At 30.4% G+C, this 16,018-nt stretch overlaps 2 protein-coding genes across 2 annotated transcripts; both read right to left on the reverse strand.

Annotated features, from left to right (window-relative positions):
- Nucleotides 1-650: 650 nt before the first annotated feature.
- On the reverse strand, nucleotides 651-2,942 carry LOC122724619 (exopolygalacturonase-like). Its single transcript, XM_043960147.1, has 5 exons — nucleotides 2,844-2,942; nucleotides 1,990-2,049; nucleotides 1,601-1,906; nucleotides 1,009-1,482; nucleotides 651-875 (listed from the first exon to the last, which is right to left on the reverse strand). Exons 1-5 carry the CDS (start codon nucleotides 2,940-2,942, stop codon nucleotides 651-653), a joined length of 1,164 nt encoding a protein of 387 aa, XP_043816082.1.
- A 1,661-nt stretch (nucleotides 2,943-4,603) lies between these two features.
- Nucleotides 4,604-6,073, reverse strand: LOC110623231 (exopolygalacturonase). The gene is made up of 4 exons (XM_043960148.1): nucleotides 5,942-6,073; nucleotides 5,553-5,858; nucleotides 4,918-5,433; nucleotides 4,604-4,828 (listed from the first exon to the last, which is right to left on the reverse strand). The coding sequence occupies exons 1-4, from the start codon at nucleotides 6,071-6,073 to the stop codon at nucleotides 4,604-4,606; spliced, it is 1,179 nt and encodes a 392-aa protein (XP_043816083.1).
- Between the last annotated feature and the right edge of the window lie 9,945 nt (nucleotides 6,074-16,018).

Here is a 16,018-nt window from a genome sequence, read left to right on the forward strand (position 1 = left end):
TTATTTCTAATATGAAATAATGTAGTAGTGTAAGTGTAATTTTCTATAAAATAACGTATTCAACATAAGTCAACTATAAAATAAAAAACAATTTACAGCCACTAATTATTTTCTCTCTCTCTCAAAATTCACTCAACTCAACCATTCACAATTTAGCCTAAGTGCATGCTACCCTCTTTCCGTTGATTATTCTCCTTTTGTAATTGACTATTAGTTAAAAATAAGTTTAAATTAAACCCTTTAAATAATTTCTTCGTCATAAAAATTCTACTTAAAACTTTTAAAACAAAATTTAAATAGTAATAAATTTTCTATTTTATTTTGAACTACTAATTTTATTTAAATTAACATCAATACCATATATGATAATGGGTTATATTATTAGCTTCAAACAACGGATAAAATTAACCATAATTTTGCTATGTAAAATAGAATACCGCATAATAAAATATATTAGCAAATTTTTTTAAAAAAAAAACATTTGATCTCTTTTTTTATCAGTTAAAAAATTGTAACAACAAGATATGATTAAAAAAATAATAAATAATTTTTTTCTCAATAATTGTCGGATGTTAATAGTAGGAGAGCACTTAATGTTCCTCTATATATAATTAACTACAAAAAAAATATGTAACAGTAGATGTGGCTTTCTATTTGCATCCCTCTGGAATCTTCCCTACAATTGTTGGCTTAATATCAATGCATTCAGATTTTGCTGGGCCTTCAAGACCACTATATGTCAAGTCAATGTTCACAAGTTCCACTTTTTCACATGGGACTCCACTGCTGCATATAAGTTGAACGGTAAGAGCAGTTGCAAAAGTTCCCTTTATATTTTTGAAGCTAACATCACTAATCTTCACTTTAGATGGTTCCTGGAAAAAAAAAAAGAGAGAAGAAATAATTATTTATACAAACAATAAGTAATTATCATATAATAATATATTGTTTTGGAACAGTTATCATCTTTTTATTGCATTTATTCCATGGACAATACATTTGATCTACAATAATAGGATTGGAGACATTTTCCATAGTAATATCTTGGAAATGAATATTAGTTGCAGTATTAGGAAACATTGCAGGCCAAGTTTTAATTCTAATACCATTAGTTGTACCGGTGAGGGTGCAATCAGAAACAGTAATTCCGGAAACATGATCTTCATTCTCATACTTCCCCAAGCTCCCTATGTTGATGCCATAACCAGGTCCACATGCCACTTTTGTGATTTTTAGATTTTCGGTTCCATCACCAATAGAGATACAATCATCACCCGTGCCTATTTTGGCATTAGATATAGTCACTCCCTTTAATCGCCCAATATGAATTCCATCCGTATTAAGGCTACCTTCAGGTGTACTGACTATGAAGCCTTCAAATGTGAAGTCGTCACATCCCAATACATTGACGTGAAAGTCCTTGCTATTAAGAGACGTTGTGTCACGAACTAATCCTTTGGTAATGAAGTTAAACCTTATATTCTGATGAAAAATGTAGAGCAATAAAAGCATTTTGGAAAAGTTTTGGTACGTAATTATAATTTATGGTAAATTTAAATTAGTAACATTTTGTAATATCATGTAAACTAAAAAAAAGTACAATAGGATGTTTCTTGCAATTTTTTGGATCTTTATCACAAGATACACCCTTCCATGCAACTTGTCCCTGACCATCTAAAGTTCCTTTTCTAGATAGTGTGAATTGATCAATATGGTTAAAATTAAACCAACCATCCCCCCCTGCAAGCTCTGGTGGGGCTTGCATGGTTCCCTGAACTTCTACCTCTATTGCCCCTTTGCAAGGACCTGTCACATTCACTATACCTGCCAAGAATTTCCCTGCTGGAATCAATATTTTGCTAGATCCTGCTGCTGCGCAAGCCTCTTTCCAAGCATCCGCTATAGCCTAAAAGATAAAGGAAATAGAAAGGTAAGAATTTTAAGTTTAGCTAATATCCTAATATTCATGGGTGAATTATATGTTTATACCTGACTTGCATCTTTTCCATCAGATGCTGCACCAAATTTTGTTATATCAAAAACAGCTGGCTGTGCTTGAACAAGAGAGAAATTTATCAACAAAAAATAACTTAATATATACCCATATTATTTATTTTATATAGGAAAATTAGTATGAGAAGTCAAATTTTGTAAGTCTTTTTGATTTTATCCAAATATTTAATTCTTAAAACTAAAGGCCAAATACCAAACATTTATTTATTGATTTTATCTAAATTTAAAAATTAAAGCTGGGAAAGTGTTTATATTTGCATGGTATAACACGTGTCATTCTTTATTATGTTTTCGTGGTATGACATGCCATATAGAATAACTATTTTTTCTCTAAATAGGCTTGTTGGTATGAAAATCCAAACATTCTATACCATTTTATAATTTAATCTAAAATCTTATTTTGTGGCACGGCATACCAAATTTTCAAACGTTTTAGCAATTTTTAATCAAAGGGTATTGTTATAATTTTTCATATTAAAAATCTCGATTGTCAAATTTTTGTTTTCTAATACATTTTTTTAAACAAATTATAGGAAAAAAAAAGTAAAAATATAATATATATTAGTGTTTTTCTATTGGACATTATGGAACATTAAAATCTTGTCTCTTGGCAGAGGGTGAGCTTACATGCTTTGTTTCTTATTTGATGAGTATACTATGGCGTAGGGAATTCAGGCTTCAACATAAAAGGAGATATAAGTGTTTTGAATGAGATTTAAGAAATTATAAAAATATAATTTGTATTATAATAAAATTTTCAAAACATTTGATAATTTGGCATGTTGTATTGAGAATTAAAGTTTTGGGAACAACTAGAAATTATATTTAACCATTAAACCAAATATACCCTTATTCTCCTGTAAAACTGCTACATATAGTATTAGTCCTTCAATTCTATTCTTAATACAATTTAACTCGATTAATCCCATTAATATAGTATTATTTAATTTTGTAGAAAAAATATATATTTTTAGTTTATTTTTCCACTTCAATACAGAGAATATTTCTTTTCTATATATCATAAAAGACATATGAACAAACATTGTCTCTTTATATCTCAATATACTCTTATATCTCTATACTAATTGAGATTAACTTATTAAATACCTTCACTAAAATTGCAATCTATTCAACACTTAAACTTATAAAAATGATAATAATTAAACACAAATTAGTCATATTATTGATGGTTTATAAAAAAAAAAGTAAAAATTGATCATACATTTTGTTGGTTGTGCACTAATTCTTGCTAACAGTGTTATAAATTTTTATAAGTTAATAAAGTTAGAAAAATATATTGTTATCATTTTAATGAAAATTTATAGTCCAATTAGCTAATTTTCAAGTACAGTTAATAATAAGTGAAACTATTTCTGACTTCTTTTTATAAATAATCCATTATACGGTTAATTTATATTTAATTTTTGCAGTTTATGTAAGATTAAGGATTCAATAGATTACAATTATATTTCAAGTATTTAAAGTATTTAACGGGCAAATATGAAATGTATATAAGCTCAATTAAGTCTTTATACTTTTACTCGAGAACCAAATAAGTCAAATTTAAATTTTAGGTCAATTGAGCCTCTGTACTATTATTCAAGGATCACATAAGCCATCATTTAATATAATATTATTTTTTAATAACAAAATATTTTTTTAATAATAATATTTTTTCTATGATAAAACTTCATTTTTTTAATTTTAAAACATATTTATTATGTATTAATATTTTTTAAATTTTATGGTAACTAAAAAAACTAAGTTTAATATTTTTTAAATTATAAAAAAATATTTTATTATTAAAACATAATATTATATTATATTGTTAGGACTTATTTGGCCCGCAACAAAAATACAAGGACTTAATTGGTCCTAAATTTTGAATTGCGCTTATTTGGTCTTGAGGAAAAGTATATAGACTTAATTGAACTTATTTCTAATATGAAATAATATAGTAGTGTAAGTGTAATTTTCTGTAAAATAACGTATTCAACATATGTCAACTATAATATAAAAAACAATTTACAGTCACTAATTATTTTTCCTCTATCTCTCAAAATTCACTCAACTCAACCATCACAATTTAGCCTAAGTGCATGCTACCCTATTTCCGTCGATTATTCTCCTTTTGTAATTGACTATTAGTTAAAAATAAATTAAAATTAAACCCTTTAAATAATTTCTTCCTCATAAAAATTTTACTTAAAACTTTTAAAATAAAATTTAAACAGTAATAAACTTTCTATTTTATTTTGAACTACTAATTTTATTTAAATTAGCATCAACACCATATATGATAATGGGTTATATTATTAGCTTCAAACAACGGATAAAATTAATCATAATTTTGCTATGTAAAATAGAATACCGCATAATAAAATATATTAGCAAATTTTTTTTTAAAAAAAAATAGCAATATTTGATTTCTTTTTTTATCAATTAAAAAATTGTAACAACAAGATATGATTAAAAAAATAATAAATAATTTTTTTCTCAATAATTGTCGGATATTAATAGTAGGAGAGCACTTAATGTTCCTCTATATATAATTAACTACAAAAAAATATGTAACAGTAGATGTCACTTTCTATTTGCATCCCTCTGGAATCTTCCCTACAATTGTTGGCTTAACATCAATGCATTCAGATTTTGCTGGGCCTTCAGGACCACTATATGTCAAGTCAATGTTCGCAAGTTCCACTTTTTCACATGGGACTCCACTGCTGCATATAAGTTGAACGGTAAGAGCAGTTGCAGAAGTTCCCTTTATATTTTTGAAGCTAACATCACTAATCTTCACTTTAGATGGTTCCTGGAAAAAAAAAATGAGAAGAAATAATTATTTATATAAATAATAAGTAATTATCATATAATAATATATTGTTTTGGAACAGTTATCACCTTTTTATTGCATTTATTCCATGGACAATACATTTGATCTACAATAATAGGATTGGAGACATTTTCCATAGTAATATCTTGGAAATGAATATTAGTTGCAGTATTAGGAAACATTGCAGGCCAAGTTTTAATTCTAACACCATTAGTTGTACCGGTGAGGGTGCAATCGGAAACAGTAATTCCGGAAACAGGATCTTCATTCTCATACTTCCCCAAGCTCCCTATGCTGATGCCATGACCAGGTCCACATGCCACTTTTGTGATTTTTAGATTTTCGGTTCCATCACCAATAGAGATACAATCATCACCCGTGCCTATTTTGGCATTAGATATAGTCACTCCCTTTGATCGCCCAATATGAATTCCATCCGTATTAAGGCTACCTTCAGGTGTACTGACTTTGAAGCCTTCAAATGTGAAGTCGTCACATCCCAATACATTGACGTGAAAGTACTTGCTATTAAGAGACGTTATGTCACGAACTAAGCCTTTGGTAATGAAGTTAAACCTTATATTCTGATGAAAAATGCAAAGCAATAAAAGCATTTCAGAAATGTTTTGGTACGTAATTACAATTTATGGTAAATTTAAATTAGTAACATTTTGTAATATCGTGATAACTATAAAAAAAGTACCATAGGATGTTTCTTGCAATTTTTTGGATCTTTGTCACAAGATACTCCCTTCCATGCAACTTGTCCTTGACCATCTAAAGTTCCTTTTCCAGATAGTGTGAATTGATCAATATGGTTAAAATTAAACCAACCATCCCCCCCTGCAAGCTCTGGTGGGGCTTGCACGGTTCCCTGAACTTCTACCTCTATTGCCCCTTTGCAAGGACCTGTAACATTCACTATACCTGCCAAGAATTTCCCTGCTGGAATCAATATTTTGCTAGATCCTGCTGCTGCGCAAGCCTCTTTCCAAGCATCCGCTATAGCCTAAAAGATAAAGGAAATAGAAAGGTAAGAATTTTAAGTTTAGCTAATATCCTAATATTCATGGGTGAATTATATGTTTATACCTGACTTGCATCTGCTTTTCCATCAGGTGCTGCACCAAATTTTGTTATATCAAAAACAGCTGGCTGTGCTTGAACAAGAGAGAAATTTATGAACAATAGAGATACAATTGAGAAAATTATTTTAGTATCCATTATTTTTTTTGCGTCCTCCCTTCTTTTATTTTTAATAAAGATTTTAGAATGATGGATTGATTTATCTTTCTACATGCTGCTTTATAAGGCTAAAATTTACCAAATTTAACTAAATACTAATAATATTTTATATATTTGGTATTAAGCAATTTTTTTAGAACCTCTGTATTTGGAAACGTTGAATGTTCTAAGCTAAAATTAGATTCCCAAAATGTACCATAGGTTATATAATCCAAATCTCATGTTGTGGTTATAATGACATGTAGATAATTTCTCATGTAATTCTTAAAGCTAAAGATTATTTGTTGGAGAAAGACTTATGATTTTTTTTCACTTTTGATGTTTTAGTAAGATAATAAAGGACTGAAGAATAGAAAGAGAAAAATTATGTCTACACTCTGAATTCTGAAATTAAGGGAGTCATGGGCGTAATGAAAGACACAAGGAAATAAGGAACAAAGTCTTCCTTAAGCTCTAAGTCTCAGATGCACTACGTTATGGGCATAACATATCTAACAAAAGAAATCAGAGTCTAATTCCATATTTGACACACAACTTGATGATCCTTATCCGCGAAAACATATCAAACTCAATTGTTTTAGGAAAAATAAAGCACAAAATGTAAGTGAGATCATGGATGTACCTAAATACACTTTTCCATCTAATTTTGGTTACTTGTATTTAGGCTAAACTAGGATTTTTAGTACTATACAAAGATGCTATTTTGATATACAACATCATCTTTTACTCTTGATTAATTTTGGGAGCCTGAAAACATTTTTCTTATTGCATTTCAACCATAAACATATGTAGCTAAATTCTCTTTTTAGTTGAAGGATAATTGAAGTTTTAGTTCATTTAGTTGTGAGATCTAATTGGTTTTATTATTTTCTTAATGTTTCTTAGTATTTATATTGTTTTTGTACCTATTATTTATTATTGTTCTATTGATTGTAGCATTAAGGTGTCATTGCTCAATCAATAGGATAATATATTATTATTCAAGTTGATTAAAATCATAATTATTTTAGTTTAATATGAAATTAGTGGTGAATTAGTTTAAGTAAAGCCTTCCTAAGGAACAAAATAATCAGAGTAAAATGAATCGAGCTTTGTGTTATTAGTTAGAATCAGGTTCTTCTAATTCCTCATGTAGTAATTGGATTAAATTATAATAGCGTCTCCTACTACTTTTCAAAAGCTAAAGCTAGTTAACGAACATCTCTTAGCTAGTTTAAAAATTAAGATTGAGTGACTAAAGTTTCTTCGACATCTATAACTATTTTATCTATAAATAATTAGAAATTATTTTTGCATCTATGATCAACCAAAAAGACTAAAACTGAGATTAAACTTTCAGTGAATTAATCTCATATTGATTTTCTCGCTTAAATCTAATTACTTTACTTCTTTTACTTAGTTTAGGTTAATTCTCATTGAAGTAATCTTTAATTCCTTGCTTTTTAAAACTCCCATTTTATTTTTATTTTTATTTTGTCTTGCAAGTGAATTAACTTCCTTCCAATCTCTATAGGACAAACCCTGCTCACCACTATCGCAATTTAGTTTGATTTAGAAAAGTAGAAATTTATTTTTGGTGGCCTCGACACCTACTAAATCTTAGTGCCATTGCTAAGATATAGTTTTAATTATTTTAGAAATTCTTTTGAATGGCACATTCTAATCCTTTGGGTAGACTCAACTTCAAACAAGGAATCGAGAAAACCGTGAGGAGGTTGAGAAAAGAGATCAAATCGAGATACAAAAATGTTTCATCCTCCAAGTCTAACAAAGAGGTATTGGTTGCTGTCGAGGGAACAAATCATGGGCACAGAAGAAACAATATCTGACCCAAACAATTCTTTTAATGAATTTGAAATTGAGAAAAATATGGCTAATAAGCAAGCAATCAATGATGTCAACAATGTTGTTGATTCCCAACCACTTTGTATCAACTATTAAGAACTAAGTGCAACACATAAGCTAAAGTCATGATTGATTTTTCTACTCCTTATCTTTTGAGGACGTGAAACGGAAGATCCTCATGGGTGCTTGAGTTCCGTATTGCATGCTCCAATATGAGACATAATGAGTTTTGGAAGAACATATTAAGCTGAGGGCCTTTCATTTCTCATTAGTTGATGATGCAAAAGATAGTTACATTACCCACCTTTAGGCTCAGTCACCACATGAGGAGAGAGGGCGAAATTATTTTTGTACCAACTTTTCTTGCTTTTAGAGTATCTGCAATTAAATATTAAATTTAAAGAAGCAAGAAAAGGAATACATAAACAAGAACATGAAAAATGTTGAGCCTGTAGCTATCATCTGCATTTTAATTCGACTCTAAGTATAATGTCCTTTTTAATTCGTTTGAGCGTGTAGCTGATTTGACTTTATTTTTTCTATTTAAATGAAATTTATCTTTTAGAATTTATTATTTATTATGTTCTTTCTTAATTTTAAATTAATTGTTACATGAATAAGTTATATTTTATTTACTATATATGTTGTATAATTAATTAATACTTTTTCTATTTCAACAAAAAATAACTTAATATATACCGATATTATTTATTTTATATAGGAAAATTAGTATGAGAAGTCAAATTTTGTAAATCTTTCTGATTTTATCCAAATATTTAATTCTTAAAACTGAAGGCCAAATACCAAACATTTATTTATTGATTTTATCTAAATTTAAAAATTAAAGCTGGAAAAGTGTTTATATTTACATGGTATAACACGTGTCATTCTTTATTATGTTTTCGTGGTCTGACATGCCATATAGAATAACTATTTTTTCTCTAAATAGGCTTGTTGGTATGAAAATCCAAACATTCTATGCCATTTTATAATTTAATCTAAAATCTTATTTTGCGGCACGGCATACCAAATTTTCAAACGTTTTAGCAATTTTTAATCAAAGGGTATTGTTATATTTTTTCATATTAAAAATCTCGATTGTCAAATTTTTGTTTTCTAATACATTTTTTTAAACAAATTATAGGAGAAAAAGTAAAAATAGAATATATATTAGTGTTTTTCTATTGGACATTATGGAACATTAAAATCTTGTCTCTTGGCAGAGGGTGAGCTTACATGCTTTGTTTCTTATTTGATGAGTATACTATGGCGTAGGGAATTCAGGCTTCAACATAAAAGGAGATATAAGTGTTTTGAATGAGATTTAAGAAATTATAAAAATATAATTTGTATTATAATAAAATTTTCAAAACATTTGATAATTTGGCATGTTGTATTGAGAATTAAAGTTTTGGGAACAACTAGAAATTATATTTAACCATTAAACCAAATATACCCTTATTCTCCTGTAAAACTGCTACATATAGTATTAATCCTTCAATTCTATTCTTAATACAATTTAACTTGATTAATCCCATTAATATAGTATTATTTAATTTTGTAGAAAAAATATATATTTTTAGTCTATTTTTCCACTTCAATACAGAGAATATTTCTTTTCTATATATCATAAAAGACATATGAACAAACATTGTCTCTTTATATCTCAATATACACTTATATCTCTATACTAATTGAGATTAACTTGTTGAATACCTTCACTAAAATTGCAATCTATTCAACACTTAAACTTATAAAAATGATAATAATTAAACACAAATTAGTCATATTATTGATGGTTTATAAAAAAAAAACGTAAAAATTGATCATACATTTTGTTGGTTGTGCACTAATTCTTGCTAACAGTGTTATAAATTTTTATAAGTTGATTAAGTTAGAAGTGTAACAGCCCGGAAACTGCCACCCTTCTGTAACGGCCCGAACCGCCACTGGCACTAGGATCCAGATCGGCTTAAGGCCGCCGGGACCCGTAGTAAGCCACAAAACATCCTGTACATTTGGTCTAATCCCATACATGATCAACTGTTTCTTTATAACTGTAAACTTTTCCACATCCCAGGCTTACCCTGAACATGGTCTAAAACTGAAAACCATTCTTTACTTTCCAAGGTTAACTCGTGCATGTGCATGCTCATATCTTATCCCCACTCTGGAGTCCACAAACGCTGCTCCAAGGGAGAAACAACTCATTCGTTAAGCTTGGTTATCATGGAAATCATCATGAAAACATTTCATACAAAAGGAAAACGTTTATTTTAAAAATTTCATGATCATGTACAACCAAAATAAAGACTAACCAACACTAGGCAAAGCACAGCTCTATACCTTATCTCGTATACTTTTCTTAACTCTACTCTATCTCTGTACAACATGCTCTTTCCATTTATAACCTTTATATACCTCATGTTCATACATCATGTCCATACATCATGTCCATATATCATGTCCACTACTATACTATACAAACATACATACATAACATAACATATCATCGCTTAATCTTTACATCATCTTGCATAAACATATACATCAAGCTTCTCTCATACATAAACATGCCACTCTATCAAAACTTAGCTATGCTATTACAGCCCAACATGGCAACCCGTGCTTAAACTCTGCTTTTCCCATATCTCACTCTGCTGAACTCTGGCCCTGCAAAACTGGGGTTAAGGGAATGGGGTGAGCTACTAGAGCCCAGTGAGTAGAAACCATAAAATAGTTCATTCATTACATGCTTTCATGGAATGTGTCACAGCACAAACATCTCACATTTCGGATTAGACATGATCCCAGAACTCCCTCTGTCGGTGCCCGGCCCCTAAGGAGCATCCCAGTCACTACATGTACTAGACCCCGGCCCCTACTACGGAGCTCCCAAAGGTCTTATCTAGACATAATAGATTATGGGCTATTGAGATCGCCTTGGTCCATCCCATCAACAATAATAATGCAATGCAATGCAGCATATTCGTGATCTCTAATGTAATACAACCTAGTATCACATGGCATCCATGATGCGTGTCTCATGCTCATACTATCATTATCTTTAAACATTAATTTTAAAACATGCATAGTTAGTTCTACTCACCTGAAGCCAAGCAGTGGCTAACTCTGGGCCAACTCTAACACTGGAGCTAAACACCTCGCCTCAGGTCTGATCCTACATAAGAGGACTCACATGAGGTGCCAAACAACTCTAACATAACTCTAAAACATCTCCCTAAAGACCCCATAAAACATCATAAACATGCATGGAAAAACATGCAAAGGAAGGCAAAACAGGGCACCTTCGGCGGCACTTTCGACGACCGAAAGTCCTCTCCAGAGCCGAAACTCAACCTTCGGCGGCACTTTCGGCGGCCAAACCTCCCCTCCAGAGACGAAAGTCCAATCCTTCGGGGGCAGGTTTAGGCAGCTGAAACCACCTCCTCAAGGGTTCGGCGGCCGAAACTCCTTTTGGCGGCCGAACCTGAGTTCCTCCAGAACCCAGATCCATGCACCAACAAGCCTCCCTAAACCTTCCTAACCCTCTTAACAAGCATATAACCTCTTAAAACCATGCACAAACCCTTAAACATGCATATAGGAGCTTAAAACAACCTTAAACTCCAACACACAACATCACATAACCACATATAGCAAACAAAGGCATAAAGGGTGCATAAACCCCTTCATGCACAACTCATGCAAACCATGCAACTTCTACCCTTTCCCTCCATAAAACTTGCTTAAAACACCATAAAACATAAGGATCAACACTTACCTCTTGAAGAACTAGAGTTGGTGTGATCCTAACTTCAAAACATGGAGAAACCAAGCTTCAAAAGCTTCAAACTCCAAAACCTTGCTCAAAGCTCACAACTCTTCAAAACCAGGATAAAACTCATCAAAAACCATGAAAGAACTTGTAAAAACCATGAAATCATATCAAGGAGGACATGAGCTCACCTTGGGTGGGAAGAGGAAGAAAACTTACCTCTTGAACCGACCTAAAGGGCTTTTATAGGTGGCTTGGTCAACCACTTCCGGCTGCCAAACTTGCACCCGCAACTCTACCACATTCGGTGGCCGAACATGGGGTTCGGGGGCCAAAACTGCACCACCTTCGGCGGCTGAACATTACCTTCGGCGGCCGAACATTACCTTCGGTGGCCGAACCTTGTTTTTCCCTCCTTGACCTTTTCTCTTCAAAACTCATTTCCTTTCCTTTCAAAACCATAAAATCACTTAAAACATTTTAAGAAACCTTTTTAGAAAAACTTCATTTTACCCTTGCTATACCCCTCAACAAGGATCCGACATCCAAGATTCCACCGGACGGTAGGAATTTCGATGCCTGAACGAGTCGGGTATTATAATAAGAATATATTGTTATCATTTTAATGAAAATTTATAGTCCAATTAGCTAATTTTCAAGTACAGTTAATAATAAGTGAAACTATTTCTGACTTCTTTTTATAAATAATCCATTATATGGTTAATTTATATTTAATTTTTGCAGTTTTTGTAAGATTAAGGATTCAATAGATTACAATTATATTTCAAGTATTTAAAGTATTTAACGGGTAAATATGAAACGGATATAAGCTCAATTAAGTCTTTATACTTTTACTCGAGAACCAAATAAGTCAAATTTAAATTTTAGGTCAATTGAGCCTCTGTACTATTATTCAAGGATCACATAAGCCATCATTTAATATAATATTATTCTTTAATAACAAAATATTTTTTTAATAATAATATTTTTTCTATGATAAAACTTCATTTTTTTAATTTTAAAACTTATTTATTATGTCTTAATTTTTTTAAATTTTATGGTAACTCAAAAAACTAAGTTTAATATTTTTTAAATTATAAAAAAATATTTTATTATTAAAACATAATATTATATTATATTGTTAGGATTTATTTGGCCCGCAACAAAAATACAAGGACTTAATTGGTCCTAAATTTTGAATTGCGCTTATTTGGTCTTGAGGAAAAGTATATAGACTTAATTGAACTTATTTCTAATATGAAATAATATAGTAGTGTAAGTATAATTTTCTATAAAATAACGTATTCAACATATGTCAACTATAAGATAAAAAACAATTTACAGCCACTAATTATTTTTCCTCTCTCTCTCAAAATTCACTCAACTCAACCATTCACAATTTAGACTAAGTGCATGCTACCCTATTTTCGTTGATTATTCTCCTTTTGTAATTGACTATTAGTTAAAAATAAGTTAAAATTAAACCCTTTAAATAATTTTTTCCTCATAAAAATGCTACTTAAAACTTTTAAAACAAAATTTAAACAGTAATAAACTTTCTATTTTATTTTGAACTACTAATTTTATTTAAATTAGCATCAACACCATATATGATAATGGGTTATATTATTAGCTTCAAACAACGGATAAAATTAATCATAATTTTGCTATGTAAAATAGAATGCCGCATAATAAAATATATTAGCAAATTTTTTTTTAAAAAAAATAGCAATATTTGATTTCTTTTTTTATCAGTTAAAAAATTGTAACAAAAAGGTATGATTAAAAAATAATAAATAATTTTTTTCTCAATAATTGTCGGATATTAATAGTAGGAGAGCACTTAATGTTCCTCTATATATAATTAACTACAAAAAAATATGTAACAGTAGATGTTACTTTCTATTTGCATCCCTCTGGAATCTTCCCTACAATTGTTGGCTTAACATCAATGCATTCAGATTTTGCTGGGCCTTCAGGACCACTATATGTCAAGTCAATGTTCGCAAGTTCCACTTTTTCACATGGGACTCCACTGCTGCATATAAGTTGAACGGTAAGAGCAGTTGCAAAAGTTTCCTTTATATTTTTGAAGCTAACATCACTAATCTTCACTTTAGATGGTTCCTGGAAAAAAAAAGAGAAGAAATAATTATTTATACAAACAATAAGTAATTATCATATAATAATATATTGTTTTGGAACAATTATCACCTTTTTATTGCATTTGTTCCATGGACAATACATTTGATCTACAATAATAGGATTGGAGACATTTTCCATAGTAATATCTTGGAAATGAATATTAGTTGCAGTATTAGGAAACATTGCAGGCCAAGTTTTAATTCTAACACCATTAGTTGTACCGGTGAGGGTGCAATCGAAAATAGTAATTCCGGAAATAGGATCTTCATTCTCATACTTCCCCAAGCTTCCTATGCTGATGCCATGACCAGGTCCACATGCCACTTTTGTGATTTTTAGATTTTCGGTTCCATCACCAATAGAGATACAATCATCACCCGTGCCTATTTTGGCATTAGATATAGTCACTCCCTTTGATCGCCCAATATGAATTCCATCCGTATTAAGGCTACCTTCAGGTGTACTGACTTTGAAGCCTTCAAATGTGAAGTCGTCACATCCCAATATATTGACGTTAAAGTACTTGCTATTAAGAGACGTTATGTCACGAACTAAGCCTTTGGTAATGAAGTTAAACCTTATATTCTGATGAAAAATGTAAAGCAATAAAAGCATTTTAGAAAAGTTTTGGTACGTAATTACAATTTATGGTAAATTTAAATTAGTAACATTTTGTAATATAGTGTAAACTAAGAAAAAAGTACCTTAGGATGTTTCTTGCAATTTTTTGGATCTTTGTCACAGGATACTCCCTTCCATGCAACTTGTCCTTGACCATCTAAAGTTCCTTTTCCAGATAGTGTGAATTGATCAATATGGTTAAAATTAAACAAACCATCCCCCCTGCAAGCTCTGGTGGGGATTGCACGGTTCCCTGAACTTCTACCTCTATTGCCCCTTTGCAAGGACCTGTAACATTCACTATACCTGCCAAGAATTTCTCTGCTGGAATCAATATTTTGCTAGATCCTGCTGCTGCGCAAGCCTCTTTCCAAGCATCCGCTATAGCCTAAAAGATAAAGGAAAGAGAAAGGTAAGAATTTTAAGTTTAGCTAATATCCTAATATTCATGGGTGAATTATATGTTTATACCTGACTTGCATCTGCTTTTCCATCAGGTGCTGCACCAAATTTTGTTATATCAAAAACAGATGGCTGTGCTTGAACAAGAGGGAAATTTATGAACAATAGAGATACAATTCAGAAAATTATTTTAGTATCCATTATTTTTTTTGCTTCCTCCCTTCTTTTATTTTTAATAAAGATTTTAGAATGATGGATTGATTTATCTTTCTACATGCTGCTTTATAAGGCTAAAATTTACCAAATTTAACTAAATACTAATAATATTTTATATATTTGGTATTAAGCAATTTTTTTAGAACCTCTGTATTTGGAAACGTTGAATGTTCTAAGCTAAAATTAGATTCCCAAAATGTACCATAGGTTATATCATCCAAATCTCATGTTGTGGTTATGATGACATGTAGATAATTTCTCATGTAATTCTTAAAGCTAAAGATTATTTGTTGGAGAAAGACTTAAACAGATTGATTTTTTTCACTTTTGATGTTTTAGTAAGATAATAAAGGACTGAAGAATAAAAAGAGAAAAATTATGTCTAGACTCTGAATTCTGAAATTAAGGGAGTCATGGGCGTAATGAAAGACACAAGGAAATAAGGAACAAAGTCTTGCTTAAATTCTAAGTCTCAGATGCACTACGTTATGGGCATAACATATCTAACAAAAGAAATCAGAGTCTAATTCTATATTTGACACACAATTTGATGATCCTTATCCGCAAAAACATATCAAACTCAATTGTTTTAGGAAAAATAAAGCACAAAATGTAAGTGAAATCATGGATGTACCTAAATACACTTTTCCATCTAATTTTGGTTACTTGTATTTAGGCTAAACTAGGATTTTTAGTACTATACAAAGATGCTATTTTGATATACAACATCATCTTTTACTCTTGATTAATTTTGGAAGACTGAAAACATTTTTCTTATTGCATTTCAACCATAAACATATGTAGCTAAATTGTCTTTTTAGTTGAAGGATAATTGAAGTTTTAGTTCATTTAGTTGTAAGATCTAATTGGTTTTATTATTTTCTTAATGTTTCTTGGTATTTATATTGTTTTTGTAC

Source organism: Manihot esculenta, chromosome 9 (assembly GCF_001659605.2).
Source record: "Manihot esculenta cultivar AM560-2 chromosome 9, M.esculenta_v8, whole genome shotgun sequence".
Classification (NCBI taxonomy): Eukaryota; Viridiplantae; Streptophyta; class Magnoliopsida; order Malpighiales; family Euphorbiaceae; genus Manihot; species Manihot esculenta.

Coding starts and splice junctions, on each gene's coding strand:
- LOC122724619 (XM_043960147.1), bottom strand. CDS start 2,942: ATGGGATTAATCGAGTTAAATTGTATTAAGAATAGAATTGAAGGACTA. Junction 2,050..2,843: donor AGGGTATATTTGGTTTAATG/GTTAAATATAAT, acceptor GTTCAAGCACAG/CCAGCTGTTTTTGATATAAC. Junction 1,907..1,989: donor ATGGAAAAGATGCAAGTCAG/GTATAAACATAT, acceptor TTTATCTTTTAG/GCTATAGCGGATGCTTGGAA.
- LOC110623231 (XM_043960148.1), bottom strand. CDS start 6,073: ATGGATACTAAAATAATTTTCTCAATTGTATCTCTATTGTTCATAAAT. Junction 5,434..5,552: donor ATTGCAAGAAACATCCTATG/GTACTTTTTTTA, acceptor ATTTTTCATCAG/AATATAAGGTTTAACTTCAT. Junction 4,829..4,917: donor GGAATAAATGCAATAAAAAG/GTGATAACTGTT, acceptor TTTTTTTTCCAG/GAACCATCTAAAGTGAAGAT.